Source organism: Lathyrus oleraceus, chromosome 6 (assembly GCF_024323335.1).
Source record: "Lathyrus oleraceus cultivar Zhongwan6 chromosome 6, CAAS_Psat_ZW6_1.0, whole genome shotgun sequence".
Lineage (NCBI taxonomy): Eukaryota > Viridiplantae > Streptophyta > Magnoliopsida > Fabales > Fabaceae > Lathyrus > Lathyrus oleraceus.
In genome coordinates, this window is record NC_066584.1 from 134,692,339 (window position 1) to 134,714,690 (window position 22,352).

At 35.3% G+C, this 22,352-nt stretch overlaps 1 protein-coding gene across 1 annotated transcript; it reads right to left on the reverse strand.

Annotated features, from left to right (window-relative positions):
- Positions 1-11,885: 11,885 nt before the first annotated feature.
- On the reverse strand, positions 11,886-16,141 carry LOC127091978 (uncharacterized). The gene is made up of 3 exons (XM_051030734.1): positions 15,238-16,141; positions 12,804-12,972; positions 11,886-12,504 (listed from the first exon to the last, which is right to left on the reverse strand). Exons 1-3 carry the CDS (start codon positions 15,991-15,993, stop codon positions 12,056-12,058), a joined length of 1,374 nt encoding a protein of 457 aa, XP_050886691.1. The 5' UTR covers positions 15,994-16,141; the 3' UTR covers positions 11,886-12,055.
- Between the last annotated feature and the right edge of the window lie 6,211 nt (positions 16,142-22,352).

The window sequence follows — 22,352 nt, forward strand, 5'->3', positions numbered from 1 at the left end:
CAACAGAGCCGCCACCGTGCGTTATTTATCCCAAAAGAGGGAAAGGAAACGCTCAGAGTAAACCTGGAAAGAACATGGTCTCGCGACCAAAGAGAATGGGTTCGGGAGTCGGTTATGCGAAGGGAAGGTATTAGCACCCCTACGCATCCGTCGTACTCGACGGGATCCACGCACAAAAGGAAGGAAAATGGTTGCTAAACACTGCTCAAACACACACACACACACTGGCTGAAAGAGACACAAGAAAACAGACTGAAACTGACTCGGCAGGACATCGTATCCTGGGCCTACTTAGTCTATCAGGCATAGACATCAGAGTCGAAGTAGTTCGGACTGGGGAAACGACACATGCTCGCTAGGATATCGCATCCTATGCATACGTATCTTCTCGGACGAGAGAAGAATCAGAGCATTCGTAGCTCGGCTGACACGCACACAAACAAACACAGGCAAAGGCAAACGTGGAGCCTGAATGCCAATCACTGGACTTACATCAGCATCCGGACCAAAACACGCTCAAAAGGCAAACATGGAGCCTGACTGCCAATCAATGGCTTACATCAGCATCCGAACCAAACACACACACTGGAACCCAAATGCCACTCGATGGACTTACATCAGCTTCCAAGCACACAACAAGACAAAACAAAGACACAGGCGCCCGGAGAGATCTGCTCATCTCCTGCCTACGTACCTCATCTGGTATGAGGATCAGGGCGACGTAGTTCCCCTACGCAGGGAAAAAGAACTAGCCTAACCAGATAACAGAGGGAGACGCAACACTAGGGAGACTACGACTCGAGCCTAGATGTTGTCATGCAAAATCGACCCTAAGTTAAGGTTTCTAGCTAACTGGCACAGGGAGCCAGCCTATCCTAATCGTGACTTGCACAGGAAGCAAGCCACACACCTACACTTAACTTGCACAGGAAGCAAGCCAAGCAAAACCTAACTTGCACAGGAAGCAAGTCTAAACTAACCCTAACTTGCACAGGAAGTAAGTCAAACAAACATACAAGCACAGGTAGCACACACTATACACAAGCAAGTGGCTCAAACAAGGGTTAGGTTTTAGTCGAGGGGTCATATCAACCTCAACAAACAAACCTCTGGAACTGGGTGAATGTGCTCTTAACCTTGACATTGAGAGCCAAGGTGAAGCAGATGAAGGGTGAGTGAAGATGAGACTTCACAGCTCTTATCCCTGGCCTGGGAGAGCTTAAGACAAGAATGTGTGGGTTCAGAAGGTGGGAACCCTCCTACACATTTAAAACTGACTCAACTATACAATTGTACAAGATCTTGGGTTTGTATCTGCAATGCATCAACACAGTGGTGTGAGCAAAGCAGATGACACACAGAATAGCAGGGGATAGGTTGCATATCCCTTGGGTTCTGCCAATTGCCTCTTCACTTAGGAGGTCTTTGACTCTACGCAAGGACAAAAGTAAACAGTCACAAACATTGCCTCTTAAGGAGGACTTCAGACAGTTGCCTGGCCAAGTAACAGACCAGGTCTTCCAGACTACATGAAGATTAGAAATATACCTCAATGCAAATTGCTTATATAAGCAAAGCAAAGCAAGTTCAAAGAACTAAGCAACTAATGGTACCTGAAATAGTCAAACAGATCAGTACACAATTCAAAAGTTAAAACAACAGGAAGTAGGAATCAACAGTCAAAACAAACAGACAAATGTGCAAAGCACAAAGCTCAAGGCATATGAGCCAAGCAACCTACAAAACAAAGAGGTTAGCTCATGATAATCAAATGAACTCAATCAAATTGTAGTGATCTCTTTGAAGCATTTGTAGCTTAACCTGAAAACATGAACTCAAACATAAGCCACAGGACCACTAGGACAAGCCTAGGGTCAAAAATGAATGAGAAAGCCAAAACAGCAAGCAATGTCCAATCAAAATCAAATTCAAACATTTAGGAAGCAAACCCAATTGGTTCATGTTCATATCATGCACCATCATCATTTCATAAGCAAAAGAAGTCAAAGCATGGCAAATGAGAGCTCATAGAAGTCAACAGCAAGACTTGCATCAAAACCAATCTTAAACATTTCCAAAAATCACCAAATAAATCATGATCAATCACAACCCACAGCATGGTAAGCATGTCAAATTTCATCTCATTTGGACAAGTGGAAAGCAGTCAATAAAAATCAGAAAGTCAAAGCAATTTTGAACATGCTCAAAGAAGTCAACCAAACATGCCTCAACTTGAAAAATTCATAAATCAGAGATGGCATATGATAAATGAATGGGACTAAAACCATGGCAAAGATTAAGATGTCTAGTAATCACATATCAAATTTCATGTTCATCCAATAAGGTATGAGAATTTCCCAAATGAAATGGCAAGATGTGTCACACAAAGTCAACATTTGACCAGGCAGGGAATAAAAATCTCAAACAAATAGGAAATGGCATAATTAAATCCAAGAAAATTCACACATAAACTAGACATATGAGAGAAGATTCATGCAAAATTTCACATTAATTGGAGGCCAGGAAGCATGTCAACAAAAATCATGAAATGGCATATCATTGGTGTGACATAAGTTGTCACACCCTAATTCAAAAATTCATACCTCACAAACCACATAGGATAAAATCATGATCTTTACATCAAAATAAACATGGATGAGTGTAGATTATGCACAAAAAATTTCAGATCAAATGGATGTATCATCACAATTTCACAATGGTTTTGGCACAAGGTACAATATTCGGTCACATGTTACAAACCCTAATGCCATTTAAAAATTACTCATAAAAAAAAATCAGTAAAAATAATGATAAAAAACTAGGGATCACAATGAAGATGATGCAAAAATTCCCACTGAATTTGGAATAAAAATGAATGAAATATGATTTTTCAAAATTGTGTAACAAGAATGAAATAAATGTCGCAATAAAATGAAATAAAACAAAATCAATTAAAATAATTGGAACGAAATGGCATTTTGGTAATTGTTTTGGTATTTAAATGATACGGTGCGTATTGTTACAAAGAAAGCTGGAACATGATTGGTTAATGGCAATGCAAAAGTGCCTTCATGCACATCAATTCCAAACGCGAGCAGAACGTGATACTGGGCATTGGCTTCCTAGGGTTTCACTGTAACATCCATCAATCCGAATTTCCAGCAAGAAATTTTATCAACCAAACTCAACAAACAACATATCAACATGTTCCTCTTGCCTTGTACATTAATACTGTAACAACTATAAACACCAATTTGAACTAACAAAGAAACAAATAGCACAAACAAGTTTGGATGCATAACTTAAAAGCTAGATTTCTCCCAACTCAAGCAACCAATTAACACGATTCAAAGCTTAATGGAACCAGCAAACAGAGATCTATAAGAATCATGTCATAGTTTAGCAAATAATAAGATTCGAATTTTTACTTGATTTTGGAGCAAAGATGGAACAGTGATGTATAGAGGTCAAGTGCTCGAAACAGTTGCTATTTTAGACTTCCAATGATGAATGGAGGAGGATCCTAGCTCAGCAAGGCATGAGGTGATTCAAACACAATTCTGCCATGGATGGATGCTTGAGGAAAACAGAACTTGCTCCTTGGTTCCAGTTAGTTTATGATGGTTGAAATCAACTCACCATGGATGTTGAATGATGAAGCAACAATAGCCAATTCGTGTATTTGAAGTTTGTTGACAGAAAATTCCAAAATGAGAGAAAATGAGCATTTGAGAGAGTGAGATTTTCTGCTGGTTATGTTAGCTGCTAGGGGTTTCACTTTTGCAGAAAAAATGATGTACCTCTGCTGTTTTTGTGGTACTGAATCCAAGTCCATGGAAATGTGGGATAGAGTTGGTGAAAAAGTGTACTTTTGTCCAATTTTCAAGCAACTTGGAAATGGCTATATGTACTGCATAAAAATGACTTGGTTCATGTCACAAATGCATTTTCAGAACATGTTTGATTGGTAGAAATGGTTGGAAATGATTATCTCACAAATTCACTTTTGTACCACACTTGAAAACAATTCATGCAAGTCCAAAAATGCCATTTTGATTGGTGAAGTTTTGGTACATGAAAGTTACATTTTTGGAAAGAGGGGATCAAATGTGACTTGTGGGAAAAAACCCCACCCAAATTGGCCAAATGGTTTGAGAGATATGGCCTTTTGAAGTTCAAGATTTTGTGAAAATGATTTGATCATATCTTGACAACCATACATGGGAATTGAGAGTTCTTGGACTTTTTGGAAATGGGAGAACAAGATCTTCAACTTTCATGTTGGGAAAAAATTCATTTGAAGCTTGTATCATGATGTAAGTTTGAGGATCAAGACTTTCCATTTTGGGCAGGTTTCAATTACAGGTCCAGTTTCCATTTTTGGAAATTTCTGATCTGGCTTCAAATTCTTCAATGATGTTGTTTTCCATGATATATGAAGACTATATGGACATGAATGAGACCTCTCAAACCAATTTCCATCATCAAATCACTGATTAAATGGACAGTTGACCAACAGTTGACTTTTAGGGTTTCTGACTGACTGTGCATTGACTGATGACTTCTGAACATCCAATCCTTGACCAAAACACTTCAAATGGATCCCCAAGTCATGTGAACATGTTGGACCAACCCTAGGGCCTTGGCTCAAAGGAATTTGTACTTGCTTGCTTGGTTGACTGATCTCCTAATCAGTTTGACCTAATTTCTTGATTGGCCTGCACTTGAGGCAAATGGAACAATGCAATGCTATGCAGTGGACCATGATATGCTATGACCTAATATGAGAATGTATGTACAATGATAGGTGCAAATTTGAGGTGCTACACCCTTTCCCCATATAGATTTAGTGTATCTGTCCTCTTTCAATTGTAGAGTGACATCCCAATAAGCAGAAAAACTTTAACATTTCTCTTTTCCCCACTGAGTTATTTCCTTGTGGATGATTATTATTTTAGTTTCCTCCCTAGTTGATTATCTGGATGGAACCACTCCCCTTGGGTTATATCCTCATTGGGTTGAGTCCTTTGATTGACCTTTTCTTTATAGATCTTACCTAGATAAAAGCTTTTGGTCCCCTGAGAGCCTATTACCCAGTAATTGATAATATTCTTCTCATGTTTGTTACTTTTGCCCAATACCCGACAAGAACAACCTTTGTTTCCCCAGCGAATTCATGTCCACGTTTCCCCAGGAAGTATGTCCTTGATATGTTCATCCTAACCGATGATGGATATGTTCTTCCCCTACTTTGAGTTTATCCTTGATATGTTCATCTTAACCGGTGACGTATATTCTCTTTTTGTTTTCTACCCAGTAAAAATGTAGTTGTAATCCCTATTTTATTCCCCAGAGGGTTAATCCTTGATATGTTCATCCTAACCGATGACGGGTTTCCTTCTCTTTGTGGTCTTCTGCCCAATAGTCGGTAGTTGTAAATCCTGCTTTTCTCCTTGTTGCAGAGTCTATCCTTGATATGTTCATCCTAATCGATGACAGATATTCTCTTTTTGGTATTCTATCCAGTAACTCATAGATACAATTCCTATTTCCCCCCTCTGAGTCTATCCTTGATATGTTCATCCTAACCGATGACAGATATTCTTTTTTCGGTATTCTATCCAGCATTCGATAGATGTAATTCCTATTTTGTCAGGAAGTTTATCCTTGATATGTTCATCTTAACCGGTGACGGATATTCTCCCTAGATTCCCCAGGCAAGTCTATCTTTGATATGTTCATCCTAACTGATGACGAATTTTCTTTCCTTTGAGTCTATCCTTGATATGTTCACTTTATCCAGTGACGAATATTCTCTCTTTTTGGTTTTCTGCCCAGTAATCGGTAGTTGTAAACCCTATTTTTGGCTTTTCCCCAGCAATTTATTCTTACCCAGTAACCGGTAATGAATACACCTCTTGGTTGCCTTCAGCAAGTCATCCTTGATATGTTTATCCTAACCGGTAATGGATGTCCTCCTTGTCAGATTTTTGTTATCCCTTTACCCAGTAACCGGTGATAGATAATAGATTTCTGCTCCTCCTGTGTTGAAGATCTTTTCTTCCCCCAGTTGAGTTTGAGTGCGCATTTCCTTAGTGAAATCGTTGTTTCCTGTTTGGTTCGAGTATTTCAGTTTTGTTTTGATTTACCCGTTTCCCCTGCAGATGTTCCTTTCGTTCCCCGACTGAGTCTTTCCATCGATTTATTTTCATGGAATCCCTCGAGTCCCCTAGTTGTTTTCAAGTCGTAGCCTGGCCTACGCGCGACCTTTTCATCCCCCCGGAGTCTCGGTCTCCCCAGTAAGTTTTCCTTACGGAATGCATTATACTCTTGTGGACTTTCAATCTCTCAGGATTCTTTTCCTTTGTGGCAATATCTCCTCACAAAGATTATTTCAACATAACATTTCATATGCATCATGAGGTCTCTTAAGGACCAAAATTTGTTTCTATATGTTGTTATTTAAGCCCATTCTACTGAGTCGATGCGGAGATTTTTACCTTCACCTCCTCAGTTAGAACTTCCTTAAATAGGGGCAGCTGTAAGACCCCAATTTTGACCCTAAGATCCCTCATGCTTTCTCATCATGTGCATTGGCATTGGGATCACAACTTGGCATCCTCCTTACCCCTTATTTATTGGGTTTGTATTGGGAGAGATCACCAAGCATTATTTGATTGTATCATACTTTGTATCTTTATCATTTACTAACCAAAATACCAAAAATATGTCTTTGTATTTGTCTAACTCTTTTGTTGGTAGTGCACATGCTCACCTTTGATTCATCAAGCCCATATCTAAGGTTTAAGACCCTCAATACAAGGAGCTCAATCAAGAAGTGGTCTACTATGGCTCTAAGCATCATATATGGATCCCCATGAGCTTCACATGTTATTTTGGTCAAGTAATCATCAAGAGTTTGGAGATGGTTTGCCTTGGAAACCCTAATTCATCTGGGTATCTTGTGTAACTTTTTCAACAAGCTTCTCCAACAATTGATCAAATAATTCAAGGGATACTTAAAAATTCATCATCTTATGCATATATGATCTCCCATGAGTCCTAAAGGTCAAGAGAATTACAAGTTAGCAAGTTGTTGATGGTGGTTGACCAAAGGAATTCATCTGATCAAAACTGGGTTCCCTAGACCCTATCTCCTATAATTTTTGTCATATGAAAATGATTCCAAGAGAAACGTTACTCTAAATTACATTCCAAACAACTTTCATGTAAAGGTCTAGAGCTAGTTTAGCTTGGAAAGTCATTTTTTATGGTGAAAGATTATAGGTCATTTTGTCTAAACCCTAATTTGGAAGTCAACTTCCCAAGGCCATAACATGCTCAATTTTTATGATATGAAAGATTTCCAAGTTTCACAATTAAATTCAAGATGTCTACTTCAACTTTTATGTTTGGATGAAGAGCAAATTCAACTTTTATGTGCATGTGACATGAGGAGACATTATAGGTCATTTTGGACCAATGCCATTGAACAAGTGATTTTCCTCAACTTCAAAAATGCATAAATCCTTCATATTAAATCCAAATAAGGTCAAATTAATGACCATTTTGAAGGAAATTTATAGAGATACAACTTTTATGAAGGAAACTTTCTCATTTGAAGCTCACATGAAAAGTTAGCCAAGATGGAATAAGTGAACATATGGCTTGACACTTAGAAATGTTTTTGACATGTTTGATTTTCCCAACTTCCACCTAAAAATTCATCATGATCCAAGCTTCAAATGAAAAAGTGTTCAAGATGAAAGTTGTTCCTCTTGATCTAACCTTTCCAAAAAGTCTAATTTCATCCATTTTGGACAAGATTTGAATGGGTTGCGCATGGCTTGAACATGAATGATCATTTGGCACAAATTGAACTTAAACATTCCATACACCAATGCATAACATTCCAATGTGATTTCAGCAAGGCTTGTACTCAATTATGGATCAGAAGAAATGATTACATGGGCCTGTTACACGCCCATGCACCCATGCAATGTACATTGCTATTTTTGGATTTCATTTCAAGTGTTCAAATATCAATTGGTTTTGCTATAAATAGAGCCCTCTATGCTCAGAAACAAGGACCCTGTGCGCCAACTTTGAATCCATACCTTCAAACCCTCTCATTTCAAAGGATAACCTTGTTAATTTCCATTGGAAATTGAGTTTGAATCTCATTGTTTTGAGATTCGAAACTCCAAGAGTCTTGAGCTTTTCATCCATTCATTTTTACTCCTTCAAGTGTCCTACACAAGATCAAGAGCAAGCAAGAGCAAGATCAATCAAGCACAGACCTGCATTGAAGGTATTTTCCAGAATTTTTCATCTCTTCGATTCTCACTCAATTCTCCATAATTCTCTTGGATCTTTGGTTGTCTGAAGTCCTACCAATGTAGGCAATAAGATTGAGTTGCTTTGAGGTCAAATCGAAGCAACTCAGATCGTGCACCTCAAATTTTAACTCCTTGTATCTCTCAATATACTTGGAGTTAGGATAAATTGAGGTCAGATTCGAGCTCAGAGGAATTTTTACTTTAAATCCATGTCCTTATTTTTAATTTTGGTGATGGTTGTGGATGAAGCAGTCCGGTGAAGCTCATCGGAGAAGAAGACCGGAGCTTTGGCTCCGGTGGTGAGTTGGCATTCATCTAAGCCACTTGATCCATTTGAAATGATCTAATCTCGCGCGTTGAACTGATTACCACTTGTGTTACGCTTTGACTCGTGACTATGGTGGAATGCGCGCTAGCAGCCACTTGATCTGTCACCTCAATTAATGAGGGAGATCAAGTGGTCCACATTTTTTCTCATTTTCTGATTTTCATTTTATTTGGTTTATTTTCATTAATTCATATTAATTTTAATATTGGTCCAAAAAATATGAGAGTTTCACCAAAAAAATTTAAATAAACTCCTCTTTCATTTTCTGAATTAAAATTGTTTTTTGGATCATTATTAATATTTTTTATGATTTAATTGATTTTGTGAATATTTTTAATTGTTTAAAAATACTTTTAAGTTTCCAAAAATTATGAAATTTTTTCTCCAATGTCCTTTGACCTTGTTTTACCTATGATAAATCTCATGGCCATTTATTTGGTGTTTTGATGAGGTTTTAGGATTTTGACAAACCATAATTTAATTTAATGTATTATTTAATTAATTTTAATTGTTTAAATGCAAAATAAATTATGTTGAGCTTCTAATATTGACTTGTTGAGTTTGACTTGTGTTGTTGGGCCTTGGTCAGGATTAATTTGACTTTGTTGAGTTAACATCATTGGATTTAGGGGATTGATGAAATATACCTTTCATCTCCCAAAATGAATGAATGATTTTAATTTGATAAAAGTCCTCCTTTGACCAATTTGTGTTGACTCCATTCCCCCTCCCTCTTCATCTCAATACCCTTCTTTGTTCATTCATGTCATGCACCTATGATATCTCTATATCCTAAGGCTAGTTGATTGCAAAATTAACATAAGTGTGGATGAGATTAGGTCCACCTCTTTTGCATATTATTTTTGTGTGTGGTGTGTTTTAGGAGCATAGTTCATTATACTATGTCTCTAACATGCATTAACACCAAAATTTCTATTGCCCGACCTCAAATAGTTGTGACTTCTACATAAGTCCAATTATGATTGCTTAACATAATGCTATATGTGTGACACAAAAGGCATATCATTCTAGTAAGTGAGATTGTAAGTGTCCTCTCTTTCATGGTATTGTGTGGAAACTTGGCCTTTTTTCATTCTTTTGGAAGATGTCTTGGTTCAAGGATTCATGCTTGTGAATAGTGGGTTGAGCGTTCTCCAAAGAATGACTTAAACAAAACAAAAACAAAAGTAATACTAACTTCTAATCAATTAACAATTAACATTTAATTTCAAGCCATTTATTTTTTATGTACTTTAATTTTGAGCTCTTATTCATTTGCCATTATTCATACCATTTAAGTTGTTTACTTTAATGTCATTTTCATTTTGCTCATTTGAGCCATATCTTGTGATTATTCTGTGATGGTATATATTTGTTTGTGTTCTTTTGACCTTAATGTACATAATAACAACAAAAACCATAAAAGACGTTTTGTGTGGACTGTTGGTTTTCTCTGAGACATTGGACTTAGAATTAGGCAACACCCCTTATGCAAAAGGACTTGGCCAATGCCAACTTTCATGAAACCAAGTGCTTGTGAAGTGAACTTTCATCCGATGCAAGTATTGTGATCCCATTTGAGTTCATCTGCAACATGATCTTTTGGAGCTGTTACTTTGAACCTGTGTTTAATGCTTATCTTTAAAGTCATCTGATACATGGAAGATTATGAAGAAGATCATGAAGTTGCTAAGTTTGGATGTGGCTATCTTTATTTGATGTTTTGCTCTTCATCTTACTATTTGTGTATTGATATTGCTTGATTCTAAAGTCCAAGGGAAATTTGGGTTTCTATATGACATTCTTATATATTGGATTGCAGCCCATTGGTCAGATCTTTTCAACTCTTAACTTTTAAACTTGTGCTTAGGATTAGTCTCTTCATCTCCTCCCCATTTCTTTAATTTCAAATCTCTCACTCCTTTTAAAATCTTCTTTGATTGTGTTTGTTTTCTAAACTTAGACCATTTTGCAAATTAGAAACTTTGGCCTTATGCCATTGCATTTTTAAACTCTTTTCTTAATTAAACTTGTAAATGAACTTAATCATACTTGACTTAAAATTTCAAAAGCCAAAAAGAACTAACACTCATTCAAACCATTTTTAGGCTTTTTGTGCATTTGTTAAACTTAAACTTTTGTTAAAAGCAATATACTCATTTTGAAATTGTTACTATGAACTACGAGATTTTGATCCCTCATTTTATGTTGGTACATAGGCACAAGTCCGAAGGTCTTGTCAAACACAAAAAAAATATAATTAATAAATTATTTTCTCATCCCTCCACTCTATTTATTGCAAACATTTTTTGTTGAAAAGTACATATGCATACAAAAAATGACTCCTTAGGAGTACCTAAGACATTTTGGGTGTCTAACACTTTTCCTCTGTGTAAACAACCCCCTTACCTGTAATCTCTGACATTTTATTAATTTTGATTTGAAAACTTCTTATCTTTCGGGTTTTGTTCGTACCTTTCCCTTTTTCCTTGAAAACAATAAAAGCACGGCGACGACTCTGTTTTTTATTAACGTCTAACTTATTCATAGCTTGATGGTCATGAATTTACCGCTACACTAACCAACTAACTTCTATAACAACTCTTATCTACTTTAACTACCGTAAGTAAGCACTATTCTACATCCTAAGAGATTGTTTTATAGTAATTCTAATGAATAAGTATGTGGAAATTGGTAAACTAAAAATTTGACTACTAACATGATAAACGACTTGTTCATTTTTCCTGATAGTCTCATAAACAAACTGAAGTAGAAATAATAACCTAACCTACTACCCGATTGGATGTTTGGTGTTTTATATCAGTATAAATGAGTTCTATGCATCTACAATGGATTCAGTAAATAAAAATTATGAAGCAAGAGAGTATGTTTTGCTTATCCATAAAATGGTTCATTTTATAGCATTTTTTAATCAAGAGTGAAAATTGGCTATCAGAATATCTATCAGAGTATTAAATTTCATTCCACTTCTAAATCAAGAAAATCATCTTTCTCTCCAAATAGCTTATCTGAAAAATACAATAACTTAGTGGGCAATGTCTGATTTGTTTTAAAGACGACAAAATCAGAGTATAGGTGTTCAAAAACAAAGTGGAAGTTACAACAAAAATGATGACATTATAAAAATGTTAATATGTATGCAAATGTGTGTGAGCATTATAGAAACTTGATTCAGTCATAATTGTTAGGTTTCCGACTGAAATAAACCAATCAACCTCGCATTTCTTAAGACCAACTCAGCAGAGAAATAATCAGCATTAGGGTAGAAGATATTACCACAACAAATTGAAAATGAAGAGGCGATAAAGTTTACGAATTGGTCAATAAATTTTTCACCAAATGCTCATAATTAAATTATTGATTTTCCCTATTTCTTACAACCACCCACAAGTATTCTCTTCATATGATCCACAAATCCTTGAATCTGCTCTCTTGAATGAAGGGGTGAAGGATATATACAAGCACAATCCAACTTTCCATTCCGTATGGCATCAAATATGGCTATCGATGGGCCGACACCATGTGCGGAAGCACAACCCAAATAGTCTTCCAATCCAAGCTCTTCATGCATTTCAGTTGAATCATCAATGACAAGGTCATCAAATACAGAGACCAGTGCAGTTCTAAGAGATGACGACGGTGTCAAACCAGGGTTATCAATGGCCTTGCACATGAGGAAGTTGAGGTCAGACATATCCGTGAAATGCTTATTGTTGTTCACAGCATTTTCAAAGGATGTGTAACTTCTCTTTGCCAACTCCCATAAGGTTTCTCCACACACATCATGGGTATTTAATATCGCAGAATGATAAAATCCTGAACCAATCAACAGATAAATAGACAAGACTATTAAACTCTTTCCAAATGATTTAAAAAGCATCACAAGTTTATTAATTTCACTAGTTTGTTTGAAACTTGAGAACCTAATTTCATTACTAAAATGATCAGAAGAAATTTTTGTCAATCGGTTGTGTGTAATATCAAGTAGCATATATATAATAAGCCATGAGTGTAATCCGTATGCATTGTTGGTGTAAAAAAATTTACACATCCATTCAATCAAAGTCCATAAAACAAACAAAAAGGAACAAGGAATATCAGAAACTACGGCATACCACAATGGCTGCTGGAAAGTACTGGATCAAGAAGTGGGCGACAGTCAATGAGTGTTACTACAGCATATTTTTCTGATTCATAATCAGAAAAGCGCTTAGATTTCCATGCAGCAATCATTCCAGCTGCTGCAAGTGCCGCGCAAAGTTTAATTCCTCTTGATTTGCATCCCTACATAATCTTGCATGATTAACTTAATTCATTTAACTGCCAGATCATAGGCAAAAAGTGAGTCTAGGATGCCATAACAATTAGATTGTACAACAATGGATGCTTAACAAACAGATATAGCATTTTGAAGAACCTTTTATTACGTGAGCAGTGAGCTGGCTTATAATATTCAGTGCATAAATTTCTATTACAAAGATTCACAGATGAAAGAAAAGATGAAAAATTGGTACTTCCAAAAAAATGGCAGCTGATATTAGTTATAAGTTGGCTGCTATTTTTCTCCCAAAACAAATATGAATTATCACTTTGTTTAGATGATTAAATCGATTGATATACTATTAAAGGGTTTGGATCACGCCACCGGGCGTGATGAAAACACAAGCCCCTTATTCATAGTGGAGGCTCTCACTTCTTAGTTCTTACCAGACTTGAGTTTCTGAGAGTGACGTATTCTCTGTATACAAGTAATGTGCCAATGGAGAACTTTTTTCAAAAAGGCTAGCACCTTCACTTCCTTATAGAAAAAAGGAAACCTAGGCTAACTAAAGAGGATTGCAATATTCGAGATTAACTTTTAACATTTTGAAAATATTGAATCAGTGGTTATAAGCCAAGGGTATACTAGTTCTATACTACATTTAATTGTTCCATTACATCAAAGGAAATAAATGTGTACAAATACAGAGACTAAGTTAAGCTTTTGAATTAAGTAGAATCACATGAAGAGGGAACTCTCTTCAGGAGTTTGAAAGTTGTTGCTCTATTTAATTAATGACCTATTTTATATTAACTAAGTAGTTTGACTCATCTTTAAATAAATAGACCAATAAAATTACCCTTAATTTTGATATTTAACATGGTCTCCTAGAAAATCTAAATTTATACTATGTCATATTTTAATTTTAGTTTATAATAATACATTAAAATATACAAAAATTAATGTAGACTAATATGCTTAAATTACTAAAATTATATTGTTAAATTGATATTAATAATCTAACAGAAAGTATTAGAGTTAAATACAAATTGCACCCATATCTATCCCATATTGTCATATCCTCAATCTTCCTTCCAGACATCGACCCCATACACAACATAAACGTCTCTCCAATCATCTCAGAATATTATTATTAAATTAAATAATAAAACAAAATCAGTGGACCTACACTAGTCACCACCACTACGAGTACCAGTGAAAGTAAGAGTTTTGTTTTTTCGGTACAAAGCAAGAATTTTGTTTTTGTTGTTGCTAACAAATTATGTCAGTTTAGAATATTACAAAAATATTTATCAACTTTTTCAATAATATTCCCATATGATTAAATAATTTATCTATCTATTTCATTATTACTATTTTCAGCTACTCCAACTAATATGCATATTTTTATCTTAATAACCAATTGTTGAAATTTTCGCACCGCCTCCGGTCGCTTGATTGCGGCATTTGGCTTGCCTACCTCCAACACCTTCATAGTGTTGGACTTGAATAGGTGGATTTAGTCTCACATTGCTTAGAGATATGACCTATATCGTGTTTATAAAGTTTGGGCAGCCCTTAGGTCTAACACAAATTCTAAGATGGTATCAGAGTCTATCTTAGACCTGTTATTGGGCTTCCTGCATAGCCCACGCTTCAGGCTCATTGAGACGAGCCTTAGGGTGAGGAGGTGTGTTGGAATCTCTGCTTTCATTGTGTTTCATCCCTATCCCTAGTCGCCTAATTACAGCATTTGACTATGAATCCAACATTCATTATGATTGGTTGGGTTTGAAATATTTATTTGTCTCATATTAACTCAAATGTTACTAGTACAATATTATTCAACTAAACATGGTACTACATTTAACCACTCTCATATTAATTAGACACAAACATACTGACTGCATAACCTTAAACTATCAATAATAAGGGTAATTAATATTAGTACCAATGTACCATTGATCTGATTTTTGTAATATAACAGTAATCTAATGTACACAGTAAACAATCTAAAAGAGAAACATAAATATGTACTCTAAAACTAATTAAAAAATATCCAAAATGTCATGAAAATGATACTTTAGAACTTACAACAACACAAAGTAATAGTAGTATTTTGTGTATAGTTTTCTTAAATCAAAAAACAAAAATTGGTATATTGACTCTTATTATGTGTCCAACTCTAGAAGACAATCATTTGAAAAAAATAAATTAATTAAAAATTGACACATCTTAGCTTAAAGATTGTAATAATGCATAATTAAGAAAGAATAGTGGGGACTCACATCTATCAGATTCTTGGTTTCATCTGCATTCAGTTGAAGCCTCACCATCCTAGAGCTTCGAGGAGAATCAGCATTCACGAAACTCAAATTCGAAAACCTAAACGCATTAAGCGAGTAACCAAGCACGTCAAATCCACGCGCCCAAAACGGTTTATTCATCTTCCCTTCAGGAATCAGATCCTCAATAGCTAGATTCACCTTATCATCCTTCACGTCTCCACCGTCACCTCCACCTCGTCCGGCGACAAGCCTCAAGAGCTCTTTAAGCAGCGCCACCGCCGCAGCACGGTCGCAAGCCGACGTGTGAAGACGAAGGAACAACGCGAACCGTTTGTCGCTAATCGCGTACGTGCTGGCGTACATAACGTCGGCGTCCCCGTCTTCAGGATCTCGCCACGTGTCGCGGTTCATCTCGTGTTCGAGTAGCGCGTGGAAGGGGTCGATGAGATCGTGATCGTTGGTCTGCGTTTGGAGGATTTGGGAGGTTGATTGGAGATCGAAGGGTTCGATTTGGACGCGGGGAGTTGGGGGAGTTACGAAGTGGAAAGTGTTGGTGGTTGTGTCGAGGTGGATCTTTGAACGGAGGATTGGGTGGGAAATTTGGAGTTTGTGGAGGGCATTTTGGAGGTGGGGGATTTGTGGAGGTTTAGAGAGAAGGAGGCTGAGAACGGTGGAGCCGGTGCCTCCGGGAACGGCTTTGCACCAGCCGTATTCGGTGCCGCCGACGGGTCTGGTAGTGGGCGTTGGTTGATCCATGGTGATCTGTATCGTCGTAGTGAATGAAAAGGAGAAGAGAGTGGAGTGTGTAATATTGCAGAACGAGATAAAGAAGTGAGGAAAGTGATTACGTAATTAAGCGATGACGTATTAGACATTTAGACTCAATGTCTTATCTAATTGAGAAAACATTTTCTTAATTCCATTGATTTTATTCGCAAACATGTACTGTAGAATCAATAAATATAAGTATGATTTTTAAAAAGGGTAAGTTTATTCTACCCCTATAAAATCAGGCTAAAATACTTTTGTCCACATCACATCAATAATAAGAAAACATGTGTATTTAATTTTCAAACTTTAATATAAGGACTTATCATATATCTATTTTGATAATTTTTTAATATTTATTTAATAAAAATCAATTTTATCTTCTCTAATATTAAATTTTATGTTCTTTACTGTGTCACGATAAATCAATCATTGAAATCGTGATATTTATTTTATAGTTGTTATCTCACCAAAAATATTTTTAAAAGATTAAATTTTTTTCTACTCTTACTACTAAATATTTTTTTTTAAAATAATAAATTTTAAATATTTGGAAAAAAAAAGATATGAAATTTGATGCTACGAGACTATAAAATTGATTTTTTTTAAATAAAAAATAAAAAGTTATCAAAATGGATATAGAAGATTAAAACTGCATTTAAACTCAATCTATAAATTAATTTTTATCATAAATTTTACTATTTTTAAATTTAATGATTTATTTTTTAGGTTTTTTATTTTATAAATTTTTTTATTTTTAAATTTTATGATTTATTTTTAGGTTTTTTATTTTATAAATTTACACTTTAGTATATTAGCGGAAAAACTAAAAGAAGGTTCAGTGTACTAAGTACATGTGAAGATAAAAATTCTAAATTTTCAAAGTATAAATGTTCTTATCAAATAAAATTGTAACAAAACATTGAGAGAACATGCCGAAGTTTTAGTTTAACAATTATTATGATTATTATGTTGTTTTATACGTAATCTCTGAAGTTTATGAATTCGCTATGTATTTTAATGATTACCTGTTTCTATGATTGCCCATAAGGTTAGGTAATACTATTTTCTTAATTTTTTTTTTTTGTTTTAGATGTTAATTTTAGAGTTCATTTTGATCCCTCAATTTTTAAAAGGTTTATATTAGTCATTTAACTCTTTAAAATATTTTATATTAATCTATTAACTCTTTAAAATATTTTATATTAGTCATTTTTATCTTTTTAGCGACGAAAAACTCAAAAATAAATCGTTAAATTTGGCATTAATTAGACAAAATGACTAATATAAAATGCTTTGAATAGTTAAAGGACTAATATGGACCCATTTTTTAAATTAAAGAACCAAAATAAATCCCGACATTAAGATACAAGACTAAAAAGGATATTAAACCTACTACTTGGTTAATAAGTTAATAAGTCTTTTCTATGTACCATACAATGGCAACATAAATAGTTAGTTATGTATCAATGTATGTAACAGCACGACAATTTCTTGCAAATGGTTAAGAGCTTAGAGAAAAAAAGAGTATGTCATATTTGTTGGAATCGATCTTTATATAACAAGATTCAATTATTTTTTTGATTGATTCAAGATTCTTGTTCCTCACTCTTCACTCGAGTGATTCAACCACACATTGGTTGCAAGACGAATATGTTGCACAAAGATTTGAAGAAAGAAGATAATTTTAGATAGAAAAGAGAAGAGGGAGAAAATTAGGATTTTGGAGAAAGGAAAAATAATGTATTGATTCGAATGAAAAAATTATTTTGCTATATTGTAGGGTACCTCCCTATTTATAATGAGATTGCTTACACATCAAGCAATCTCAAACTAATTTCAATAAGTTGTCATCAAACTCTGTCGAATATTGACTACTTCGACTTTGACAAGCAATATTCAACTCTTTGTCGAATATGTGCACCTCTTTCTCCAGTAAGTTGCATTCGACATTCTATCGAATGCATGCATTTTTAACTATTACTCTATCGAACATATTCCATTTTGACTCAGTCAAATCCTAAACTTTACAAACGTGCTTAACACAAAATTACACATTTAACACGCCACTTAATTTATTGTGTCTAAGTTATCTACATTCATCATAGTTCTCAATCTCTTAAACATGTTCACATGCACTTACTTTGCCATGATATTTGCAATCTAATTCTCAGTTATGTAGTGTTCCAAGTTCAACTTTTCATTTCATACTTGCTCTCTAAGATAATGGAATCTCATCTAAATGTGTTTGCTTCTTCCATGTGCTATCGTATTCCTGGCCAAATTGATAGCGGGCACGTTGTCAATTTTCATTATCATTGCTCAATGACTTTCACCTGCAATCTCTTCGATCACATTCACCTCCATGTTGCTTGACAAACACAATGAGGTAGTTATGTACTCAGCTTCACATGATGACAGTGCTACAAATGGGTATTTTCTTGAGCTCTAAGCAACTGGTGCACCACCTAGCATAAACACATAACTAGTTATGAATTTTCTATCCTTAGCATCACCACACCAACACGAGTCAGTGTATCACACTAGTTTGCATTCCTTTCCTTCATCTGTTGTAGAAAACAAAATTCCATAGTCAGGAGTTCCTTTGAGATACCTTAGTATCCTTTTTATGACTGCAAGGTGTGATACCTTTGGCCTTTGCATGAATCTACTCATCATACCTATATTATATGTTAGATCAAGCCTTGTGTGACAAAAGTATCTTAATGATCCAATGAGTCTTCTATGTTGAGTTTGATCGACTTCATCTTTGTCTAGATCCTTTATCATTTGCAATCTTGTTTCATATGGCGTTGAGGTTGCATTACATTCCTCTATCTCAAATATTTTGAGTATCTCACTTGTATATCTTCTTTGGTGCACCATCAATCCTCTACTATTCTAATAGAATTCGATGCCAATGAAATATGAAATGTTGCCCAGATCAGACATTTTGAATTCCTTGCTCGAGTCACTTTTGAAATCTTCGATCTCCTTCTTGCAACTACATGGTATCAACAATTAAACGACATAGAGACACAGTATAAACAGTTCACTTCTATTTCTTCTAACATATAGTATATGCCCAGTTGTTCACTTTATATACTTTTTCTCTCTTAGAAAGCCAAATATTTTCTTATTTCAAGCTCTTGGAGCTTGTTTGAGTCCATACAGGGATTTATGCAACCTGTATACCTTGCTTTCTTGGCCTTGCTTCACAAAACCAACTAATTGTGCTACATAAACTGCTTCCTCTAATGGACCATTCAGAAATGCACATTTCACATCCAGCTAACACATATACTAGTTTTTCATGTTTTTTATGCCAACAATAAATCTGACTATTTCGATCCTAACAATTGGCAAAAACCTCATCAAAGTTGATTCCTTCTCTCTGAAAAAATCATTTGCCTACAAGTCTTGATTTATGTCTGGTTACTTCTCTTTTTGGATTTAGCTTAACTTTGTAAACTCACTTCACATCAGTTGTCTTCTTACCTTGTCGCAATTCGACTAGTCTTCAGGTTTTGTTGACTTCTATGGACTTCAATTCCTCCATCATGGTTTGCATCCACTTTAATTCCTCCAATGCATCAGTTACATTGTCTAGCTCAGTGTCTCCATAGAAAACATATGGAACTAGTTCACCTTCATCATTTACCATATCATCTGATGTAATCACACATTCCTGAAACCTTGCATGCATGTTTCTTTTCTTTTGAGGTCTACTTGTGTCTGCTTGAACTCCACCTCCCTCTGGTCGAATTCCATTATCACTTTCACTAGCTGGTTCATCACATAGGATTCTTAGTGAATCCTTTTTGACATTGTCTTCCTAATCTCACTCCTTCAGCTCATCTAAGATCACATCTTTGTTGATCACAACTTGCTTGTTTAAGGGATCGAGCAGTTTGTATCCACCAATTGAGTGATATCCTATAAGGATCATTTGTATCAACTTGTCATCAAGTTTCCTTCTTAACTAATCAGGCACATGTCTATGTGTTATGGATACAAACACTTTTAGATGAGTTAAGCTAGGCTTGACACCATTCCAATATTCTTCTGGTGTGATACCTTCTAGCTTCTTGGTTGGACATCTGTTCAAGATATATGTTGCAGTCGACACAACTTCACCCCATAATTCATTAGGTAAATGTTTGCCTTTCAAAATGCTTCTTACCATGCTCATGATAGTTATGTTCTTCCTTTCAGCAATACCATTTTGTTGGGGAGTGTAGGTTGACACCACCTCATGAGTGATCCCTTCCTATTCACATAATACATCAAAGTCTCTCGACACATATTCTCCACTACCATTTGCCCTCAAAGTCTTGATCGTCTGGCCAATTTGTCTCTCCACCATAGCTTTGAACTTGGTAAATACCCGAATCACATCATCTTTCTTCTTGATTAGGTATGTTCATAGTTTTCAACTAAAATCACCTATGAACGTAACAAATTATTTGTTACCTCCAATCGAATCTGCCTGAAGAGGACCACACACATTTGAGTATATGATCTCAAGGGTTTCTTTTGACTTACTTCCCGCATCTTTATTAAAATTGTTCTTGTGTTTCTTTGCCTAAACACATTCTTTACATACTTCATTTGGAATGTCGATTTCCGGTAAACCTGAAAGCATATTTATTCTCTTCAGATTTCTGATGTCTTTGAAGTTGAGATGATAAAATTTGTAGTGCCATAGCCATTCATCACTGCTAACTGTAGTGATCAGACACTTGTGCTCCATCACACCAATTTTAATCTTGAAGATTATATTTTGAGACATAGGTGCCTTCAAGATTAATTTTCCATATGATTTAAGTACTCTCATCATCATATCTTCGATCAATACTTTTTAATTCTTCTCGATTCGTGGCCCTATGCTGAGAAAATTTATTTTCATGCCTGGTATGTATAATACATTATCTTTCCTCACGATCAGAACATTACCAATACCTTTAGCAACTAGGGTATTGTCATTTTCAAATTTCAAATTATTCTTCATTGATTTACTGATGTTGATAGACCAATATTTCCTTCCAATCATGTGTGAGAAGCATCTTGAGTCTAAGTACCGTTGATACTTGAATCTTTCTTCTTCTTTTGTTATGACCATCAACAACACTTCTTCTTCTTTTTCTTCTTCTTCTTCTTCTTCTTCTTCTTCTTCTTCTTCTTCATGTTTTGCAAATCTTGCATCACCTTCTTGGTTATTTCTTTTATTTTCTGGACAATCACTAGCATAGTGGCCATGTGTTCTGAAAATTGAAACACTAAATATGACTCTTATCATCTTTTCTTCCACAACCTATTCATCTACCCATAGTACCATCTCTGAGATTGCTTTGCTTTGTGGATTGTCTATGGTTCGAAGAATTTCCTTCTTGTTTGTAACTCTTATCGTTTGAATTGTTATAACAACCTTTACCTTTATTGTCATTCCAGTTTCCTTTGTCTTTCTTTTCTTGATTGTGCCTGCAAAGCTACATCATCTTTTGTCTTGCTTGCAGATCTTTCAGCAACTCTCTATTATTGTTCATGAGATTCAAGCGTCCTTTGAAGCTCTTCTTTTTGTCTTTCTTGAAAAGTCCTTTGATTCTTCTATGTCTACTACCACATGATTAAATTTTGGAAATATTGACCTCAATATTTTTGCATCTAGTGATCTTGATGTCAACACTTCTCCACACATATTGATTTGATTCACCAGTCATGTTACCCTAGTGAAGAAATCAGCCACACTTTCACTTTATTCCATTTTAAGAAACTCATGCGTTCTTTTGGTGAGTTTGTAACCTCACCTCTTTCACCTTCTCAACACCTCCAAAAGATTTTTCCAGGTTGTCTCATGCTTCCTTCGATGAGTCTATATCACCAACTTTCTCAAAGTTATCTAGATTAACACACTGAGGGATTATAAATAGGGCTTTATAATCTTTCCTCTTCAAATATTTATGTGCAGTCTTTTGTTCATCCATAACATTCTCTCCAATTGGTGTTACTCCATTCTTCAGAAGATCTCAAACATCTTGATAGCAGAAGACAACATCTATCAGCTTACACCAATTATCATAATTCTTGCCATTCAAGATGCAAAGTGCTGGAAAATCCTCATTCATATGAGAATTCATTATTCTATGCTTCCCAAGAATCGCAACCAGTGCTCTAGGATACCAAATGTTGGAACCGATCTTGATAGAAAAAGATTTAATCTCTTTCTCGATTGATTCAAGATTCTTGTTCCTCACTTTCACTCAAGTGATTCAACCACACCATAGTTGCAAGACGATTCCGTTGCACAAAGATTTGAAGAGGGGAGATAATTTTAGAGAGAAAGGAGA

What these genes read in the sequence shown, in the direction of transcription:
- LOC127091978 (XM_051030734.1), bottom strand. Translation starts at nt 15,993, where the DNA reads ATGGATCAACCAACGCCCACTACCAGACCCGTCGGCGGCACCGAATAC. An exon ending in AAACCAAGAATCTGATAGAT is followed by an intron (nt 12,973 to 15,237) that starts GTGAGTCCCCAC and finishes AAGATTATGTAG; the next exon opens with GGATGCAAATCAAGAGGAAT. An exon ending in ACTTTCCAGCAGCCATTGTG is followed by an intron (nt 12,505 to 12,803) that starts GTATGCCGTAGT and finishes TGATTGGTTCAG; the next exon opens with GATTTTATCATTCTGCGATA.